Consider the following 8,626-nt stretch of genomic DNA (forward strand, 5'->3'; position numbering starts at 1 on the left):
GTGAAGAAGGCCTTTTGTTTAGGGGGTGGGAGTGATTCACCAACTTGTAGGTAAGCGCCTCTAGGACTCACAGACCATGACAGCAGTCATAGTTACAGATAGGGAAACCGAGACTTAGAGAAGGGGAAGGACTTGTTCTGTGCATGGATTTTAGGAGAGAGTCTGCCCAGAGTATAGAGAAGCGCTCCCCTCTGGAGTATGGCCTGGCACTGATGCTGGCTTCAGTACTCACTAGTGTGCACCCTCAGTCAGTTAGGGCACCTCCCTAGGCCTCAGTTTCTGCACCTGTAAAATGGGGTGATAACAGAGGTGAACCAAGGCTGTTGTGAAGAAGGCATCTAGTTCATGGAAGATTCTCAGGGATGCCTGTTCCCTATCCTGTTGCCCAGCATTCCTCAGGCACAGCTTTTTTGCTTCCTACCTCTCTGTGCCGGAGAGCACTATGGGAATTCTTTCTGCTTGGTGAGACAGTTGGTGCTGGAGTTTTATGGCCAGACTGGGATGGTGCTTTCCTGGCTCTCGGGAACTCCCAGACCAGTGCCAGATGGATGGATGGATGGATGGATGGATGGATGGATGGGCAATAGCTTGGGTGTTCCTGGCTGCCCACTGGCTAAGGGGCAGGTGAGTGAGAGCAGGGAGTAGGGCCTCTTCTCTCCCAACCTGATGGATCAGCTAGAGCCATGAGGGCCCTGGATAGAGACTGTGAAGCAAAATGATATGTCCTTAGGAGGTGGCCTTGGAGACCTGTGGCTGGAACCCATTTGGGGCTGTGCCTAGCCCAAGGCCACAGCAGAACTGGCAGCCTGTAGGAGGTACCTTAGGCAGTTTCCTGCTAGGTGGCTAGGTGGGCTTCCCAGCACATAAGAGGATGTTAGGGGACCTCTCACCCTGCTGCTCTGGGGCTTCTAGGTGGGTTTGAGCTGAAGGCAGACAGAGCTGACCTCACCTGGGCTCCTAAATGAAGCTGTTAGCAGTGTTTTTTTCCCTCAGGTTAGGTTGGACTTTGATCACTTTCTCTTGGAGAATAAGAACCATAAAGTACCTTGCTGTGTTCTCATCAGGCCTCCAGCACAATTCTCCCTCTGTGCAGAAGCTCTAGCCATGGCCCGTATGGGAACATGTCACCTGGCTGGGCAGTCATGAGTGCCCAAAGGAAAGAGCAGATATCAAAAGGTTTCAGGATCTGAGAAGCTACACACATAGGAGAGCAGTAAGCACGGGGCTGCCCTTCAAGACAAGCCCCAGCCTGTGTGAGTGGTCTTAGGTCTGGTCTCAGAAAATTGTTAGATTCATCCACACAGAGAAGCCCCAAGCTGGAGTGAGAAGGAATTCCAGTCATCCTCCAGGACACCCCTTTGCTGTCTGTAGAGAAATAGAGGCCTGTAGAGGCGCGACACATACTGGCAAACTCTGAACCCCTTGAGGAGTGATTTTCTTTAGCACTTACAAACCTTCAGCTTCTCTTTCTCACAGGGTTTGCTGCAGTTCTGGAGAAAACCTGCACTTTCATCCAAGAGAGCCAGCTCAGGGGGTAGGGGCCACTGGGGGTACTTGGCATAATGCTCAAGACTGAGGCTAGGAGCAGTTGGGCAGCTATGATTCTGGGCTAGAGGGATCCCAGGGGCCAGTTCCCCCACCCCAGCCCTGCTTCCTATGCCTGAATGCCCCTGAATTGTGACTATGTCCCCTAATAGCTTAACCCTGCTCTGTTCAGGTGGAGGCTTGGACTGACTCAGTTCAAGTCTTGGTGTCTGCCAGGTCTTGGGTCCTCCTGTTAAAGGAAAAGGTCATCTCACAGAGTAAGTGAGTGGAGGACCCAGTGAGGTCACATACAGAGTAAGAAATGCAGTGCTGCGTAGCACCTGGAACTTTGGAGGTGCTCATCTTTGGCCCTCTTTTGGGTGTGTGGGTGCTTGTCCACATCTTGCTAGGTTGTGAAATTCTTTTGCCAGGAGCCAGGTGTAGTTCGTTTGTGTTTCCACAGCACCTAGCACACAGTAGGTACCTTGCCTTCTCCGTAGGTTCATAGTCTGTTTTCTCCTTTGTGTGTATGTGTGTGAGGGTGTGTGTGTCCTGCTGGGTGTTAAATTTCCCGAAGGCAGCCTGGCACGCAGTAGGTGCTGGCACGTCTGTTGACTGCTAGAAACGCCACCCATCTCCCACCGTCCAGGTAGGAGTGCCACCTCCACTCCGCTCAGCCATCTGCCTCTCCGCCCTGAATAACATCCCTGCTCTGTGCTTGCCCCGCAGACGCCAGCATGTCTCCGGATGCCACCAAGCCGAGCCACTGGTGCAGTGTGGCATACTGGGAGCACCGGACGCGTGTGGGCCGCCTCTATGCGGTGTACGACCAGGCCGTCAGCATCTTCTACGACCTACCTCAGGGCAGCGGCTTCTGCCTGGGCCAGCTCAACCTGGAACAGCGCAGCGAGTCAGTGCGGCGGACGCGCAGCAAGATCGGCTTCGGCATCCTGCTCAGCAAGGAGCCCGACGGCGTGTGGGCCTACAACCGAGGCGAGCACCCCATCTTCGTCAACTCCCCGACGCTGGACGCGCCCGGCGGTCGCACCCTCGTCGTGCGCAAGGTGCCACCCGGCTACTCCATCAAAGTGTTCGACTTCGAGCGCTCGGGCCTGCTCCAGCATGGGCCTGAGGCCGACGCCGCCGATGGCCCCTATGACCCCAACAGCGTCCGCATCAGCTTCGCCAAGGGCTGGGGCCCCTGCTACTCCCGGCAGTTCATCACCTCCTGTCCCTGCTGGCTGGAGATCCTGCTCAATAATCACAGATAGCGGCGGCTGCCCAGGCAGCGCCTGCCATCCGCCCCCACCGCCAGGGTGCCAGTGCCCAGAGACACAGCCCCCATGGACGAGACCCCCCAAATATCATCTACCTAGATTTAATATAAAGTTTTATATATTATATGGAAATATATATTATACTTGTAATTATGGAGTCATTTTTACAATGTAATTATTTATGTATGGTGCAATGTGTGTATATGGACAAAACAAGAAAGACGCACTTTGGCTTATAATTCTTTCAATACAGATATATTTTCTTTCTTTTCTTCCCTCCTTATGTTTTGTTTTTGTTTGTTTGTTTGTTTTTTTTTTAAAAGAAAATGATACAGCAGAGCTAGGTGGAAAAGCCTAGGTTTGGTGTATGGTTTTTGAAATATTAATGCCCAGACAAAAAGCTAATACCAGTCACTCGTTGATAATAAAGTATTCGCATTATAGTTTTTTTTTTTTTTAAACTGTCTTCTTTTTAACAAAGAGGGACATACAGGGCTTTAGTGGGTTTCCGACCCATCTGGCATCCTGAAACTTGATTTCAGTCCTTTACCAGATAAAGAGTAGAGGGGATAAATTGAAAAGGGAGGAGGAACATATGTTTACTCTTAAGGCCAGAGGAGGGTTCTGTTGTTCTTTCTTGCCCATGGCTGTGGTGTGTCTGCAGGATGGAGAGGAGGAGGGCGAGTACATGAGCCATTCACCCTGGGCAAGCGCTCTCAGTCTGATGGGGATGGCTCATGCTCTGGCCTGAAGGAACTCTCAGTCTAACAGTAGAGACACAGGTTCGTCCCTCCCATCTCTAAGAAATGCACAAGCCAAAAGAAGACACTATTTCTCACCACTTTGGGGAGATGGCCTGAGGAAGAAAGACTGAGATGGTGGGCCTTAGGCTCACCTACCATGGTGTAGAACCCACCTGAGCCCCAGGGTGAAGCTCCTCTTAGGGGCTACCCTCCCACCCTGCTCTGGATATCTCAGAACCTGCCCATCCGGGGCTGCATTCGTGATGTATGCAAAGGCAGATGGTTTCTTTCTACTTTATAAAAGGAAAAAGTTGAGGTTCTGGAAGGGTAAATGGCTAGCTCATGAGACAGATCTAGGTAAGAAGTTATATCTAATTATAGAACCAGAGCCATATTAAATCAGTTTTCTTGAGAAAACTCAAAAAAGAATGCCTGCTTGGTCAAATAACTAAGGGCAATATTACATTATATATCTACTTTCTTGAAGATTTACATCAGCATAGTAAGCGCTCTGAGAAGTCCTATGGATTATCTATTGCTGCATAATAAATTATCCTAAAACTTAGCAGCCTGAAACAACTAACATTATCTCACACAGTTTCTGTGTTCAGGAATGCGGGAGCAGCTTAGCTGGGTGGTTCTGGTTCAGGGTTTTATGAGGTTGCAATCAAGCCATCAGCCAGGGCTGCAGTCATCTGAGGCTTAACAGGAGCTGCAGGACCCACTTCCAAGCTCACTCATGGGACTGTTGGCTGGAGGCCTTCGTGCCTCACCATGCAGGCCTCTTTACTGGGCTACTCATGACGTGGCTTCTCCAAGAGCGTGTGATCCAAAATAGAGGGACCAAGAGTAAAGCTGCTAACCTTATATAACCTTACCCCCGAAGTGACACGCCATCACTTCTGCCGTATTCTGATGATCACACAAACCATTCTTGCTACAATGTGGGAGAGACTACACAAGAGTGTGAATGCCAGGAGGTAGGGATCATAGCCATCATGTACTCCAAGAAATACATCATTTCACTTTGTTTCCCAAAGTCATTTGCCAGTAGACTCCCCACCCCTGCTAATTCCCAATACCAAGGCATGCTGGTGTCTCTGGGTTGGCCACTGCTGACTGCTGGACATGCCAGGGCACCTCGCACTGAGGCTCTGCCCCAAGGATGCTTATCTGGGGTGCCTGCCTCATTTGTGTGTTCTTGGTATGGGGTCAGTGTGGAGGCACCTTGGGCTCAGACAGTGGGGTGCCCAAGCAAGATGAAATAAGAAGTCAGTTCTACGGAAGTACTGAAGAGGAATCTGGAGTCCTTACGTGAAGGCTCAGTGCTTCAGCTCTGGTCCTCACAGGATGAGTGGCAAGCTGACAGACTAGGAGTGGCAGAGTGGGCAGGAGCAAAGGGGCTATGTCAGGGGAGTGGCAGAAACCAGGAGGTATTCATTGTGTGGAATACCCAGGAGACAGGAGAGGGGAGTCTTCGGACTCATATTCTGGAGCCAGACTTCCTGCATTCAAATCCCAGCTCTGCACTAACAGTGACTTCAGAGACTTCTTAATGTGCCTCAGTGTTAAGAGGATAAAATTGTTCCCGCCATTGAAATAAGTATGGGTTGGAGGAATTCAACATATCACACAGTACCTGGTTCATCACCAGTGCCTCTCAGCTTTTTCTTTTTTTCAAGTCGGTAAATAAAACACTAACTCACCGTTTTTGAGTCCTTCCTATGCACTAAGAGTCATTATTGGATCCTCATGAGAACCTCTGTACAATGTTCAGTTCTCCCCCTTTTTCAAGTGGAGAATCTGATACATGAATGCTGTCCTGCGCTCAGCTCTCTGGGAGAAGGAACACGCCCTCTGTCTCAGATGCCAGCTGGGGGCTCCACCAGTGTGTTGGCTATGATTGTCTCTGTTTCAGTTAGCCTGTCCCTCAGGGACAGTTGAGCCTGAAGGGCTGAACTCTACCTCTCAGACCTGCCCTGTCCTGAGGCCGAGGACCTCCTTAAGGTCTTTGCATGGCCTTAAGTGTCAGGGAGAGGTCCTGTGGCTGCCTTTATTCATGAGGGTCTGAAATCCAGTTCCAGCCCCTCAGTTGACGGATGGGGAAACCAAGCCCCAGACAGGAGAGATTGAATCGCTGTCACAAGTGGTGGCAGGACATGCTGTATTCCCCTCTTTCCCAGTCATGGTGCCCCAGGGACTGTGGTTTCCCCCAGACCACCCAGGGATCTGGTGACTCAGGCTCCAAAAGAGACACTTTCTAAACAAAGCCTGGTGTCCATAGAGCTTGATGGGGGCCTGGTCCCTGCAGGCCCTGGAAAGCGTGGTGGGTGGGGCTTACTGACCCCAAACCCAAGCTCCAGGTCTGGAGGTGGGGGAAGGTGGCAGGGGGTGGGATTTCCTGCAATTGACTAGGATTTTGGAGACGGGTTAGTCCCTCTATTGCCCCCTCCTCTTCGTTCCACAGCCCATCCCATCTCCAGCCCCTCCTCTGCCTTAGTGTCTGGGAGAGTCTAGTGGTATAAGGGTGGAGGGGTATGACCTAGGAGAGAGAGGAATAGAACTGGAGAAGGAGAGGACTCTGCAGATCTTCTGTATTCATTCATGTGTCAGATGAGATGACACTGGGCCCAGAGAGGAGTATGAGTAGCCCAAGATCACATACCAAGTTCAGGGCAGAGCTGATAGCCAAAAACTCAGCTATCAGGTTTTCTGGTCTAACTGCTTCCTCTGTCTGGGCAAAGATTCCATCAGGACTCTGGAGGATATGCACATACCTCTGTTCACCTCTGGGGACTCCCCCATCCCCTTCTCCCTGTCTTAGAAGCTCCCATACCACACACACGTTCCGGCCACCTCTGGCTGCAGCTTCCTTGTTCTAATCTCGATTCTGCCACTTATATGATTTTAGGTAAGTTACTTAACCTCTCTGTGCCTCAATTTTCTCATTTGAATAATAATAGGAGTCTACTTCCTAAGTTTATTGGGAAGATTAATGGAATTAATGCATGCTGGGTCCTCAGAACTGGCATGAAGTAAACGCTCAGCAGGAGCTCACTAGTATTATTTTGGGGCCTGGAAGGCAGCTCAGGGAGGTGAGAAAAGCTTTGGTTAGGGACTCCCAAGTATGAGGACTCAAATCCAGATCCCTTAACTCGCTGACGACTTTGAGCAATCACCTGATCTGCATAAAGCTGTTTCCTCAGGGAAGTAGAGCCTGTGATCCAGTGGGATGTCCCCAGTCTGGGACACCAGGGCCTCCCCTGACAGCTGCTATGGCTTCTTAACTGGCCCTCTTGCCCCCCACCTCCTGCCCCCTCCAATCCACTCTCCTCCACTCAGAATGATGGTTTGCACCCAAATCTGACAGTGAGCCTCCTCTGTGTGATTAGGACCTCTCTGATGACTACCTGTGCCTTCAGGATAAAAAAACTACCTCTTATTAGAGTGGCCTGTAAGGCCGCAAGAGATCTGGCTCTGCCCCATCTCTACCAAGTCAACCCCCTTCAAATACTACACTCCAGACCTCTCTGTCTCTCTGTCTCTCTCTCTGTCTCCCAGGTCTTTGTCCAAGATACCCCTACTCCAGACCATGCCCCAGCCTGCCCATTCCAAGCTCTGACCACGCTGCTCTTCTTTCCTCTTGGGGAGTCTCCTGGAAAACAGAGATGTCTCAAGTCCCATTCGCTCCCATGGTCCTGGGCCCCTGAATGTTTGTAGAACGAAAGGGTCAAGGAGGTAATGGATGTGGGTGTGTTTTATAAACGCTGAAGGACTAAGCAGGCATCTAGAGGGGGTGTGTGTTTATTAGTATCATGTGTCTCCATGACAATCCCCAGCTGGCTTCTTTGTACTGGCCCCTAAGAACCCTCGGCCCTTCCCCTATCTTCAGGCCCTGGGTTTGGGGGCTTATGTCCTGCGGTCTTATTCTACCTTCTCAAGAATGTGGTAGCAAGAAGTACTGTTTTTTGTTTAGTTTTTTTTTTTTTCTTTTTGGCGGGGGTGTGTGTGTATGTGGTTGTCTTTTTGATAATTTAGAACACAGACTCATGCATCTAGTTCTATCACTATTGTAGAATGGAGGCCCAGAGACAGCAGCTGCTAACCAGGGTCACACAGCAAGGCAGTGGCAGATGGGAGCTAAACCCATGACCTGGGGCTCCTTCCAGATCCAGCCTCTCATTAACGCTGCAAAGGCCTCTGTGAAGCAATCAGTGACCTGAGTAAAACAATTGAAAAGCAATAGGGGTAGGAGTCCAGATCACTTTTTGTTTTTTGTTTTTAATTGTGGTAAAATGCATGTAACATAAAATTGACTGGCTTAACCACTTTAAAGTGTATAGTTTAATGGCATTAATTACACTCACATTGTTGTACAACTATTACTACCATCCATCGCTAGAACATTTTCATTTTCTGTATGCTTTTTTTATGTTATTGTGATCAAATATACACCATATAAAATTTGCCATTTTAATCATTTGTAAGGGTACAGTCTTGTGGCATTAAGTACTTTCTCATTTTGTTTTCCTTATTCTTTTTTTTAATAAAAGGCAAATGAAGACAAAGTTTTAAAATTCTTTGCCCTAGGATTTTGAGATCTCTGCTGACATCCAGAAGCCCTGATAGCCCAGAGAAAGCTATGTATCACCCTGGCACAGCTGGGGGTTGGCAGAGGGTTCTGGGGAGGGGGATGTCCAGTTTAGGATGACCATCAGTAGGGGTATAGGCTGGAATAGCCTCATAGCCTCACTGACTGTTTTTAGAGTAGGTCACAGGAAGCCTAGTGGAGTGTAGATAAAATGTCCAGAATTTCTGAACGTGAGAGCAGGAGGGAGCCCATGGGCTGAGCACAGGACAGATGGTTATTAATGTGACTTCCTCAGACTCCGTGGGGTCACCATGGGAGACCTGGCTAAGTGACGCTGAGGAAGGCCCCTCCCTCTCTGGGCCTCAATTTCCCCTCGAAAATGAAAAATCTTTGTCTCCGTAGTGGCAGCTAGAGTGGATTTTCCTATTGGACCTGCCGAGAGGAGTTGGGACAATCACTAGTAATAGAACTCTTACTTTGTTTAGCAAAAA

The 8,626-nt window shown here is 49.7% G+C and overlaps 1 protein-coding gene across 2 annotated transcripts in view; it reads left to right on the plus strand.

Moving 5' to 3' along the window:
• The window catches only part of SMAD6 (SMAD family member 6), a 72,724-nt gene extending 69,480 nt beyond the window's left edge, over positions 1 to 3,244 (plus strand). For both annotated transcript variants that reach the window (XM_016140999.2, XM_016141000.2), the window contains one exon: positions 2,254 to 3,244. In XM_016140999.2, the coding sequence (XP_015996485.2) occupies positions 2,254 to 2,795 (542 nt within the window). In that variant the 3' untranslated portion in view covers positions 2,796 to 3,244. The remainder of the gene's footprint in view (positions 1 to 2,253) is intronic.
• The last annotated feature ends 5,382 nt before the right edge of the window (positions 3,245 to 8,626 follow it).

The sequence above is a fragment of the Rousettus aegyptiacus genome, unplaced genomic scaffold (genome assembly GCF_014176215.1).
Source record: "Rousettus aegyptiacus isolate mRouAeg1 unplaced genomic scaffold, mRouAeg1.p scaffold_m13_p_3, whole genome shotgun sequence".
NCBI classification, from domain to species: domain Eukaryota; kingdom Metazoa; phylum Chordata; class Mammalia; order Chiroptera; family Pteropodidae; genus Rousettus; species Rousettus aegyptiacus.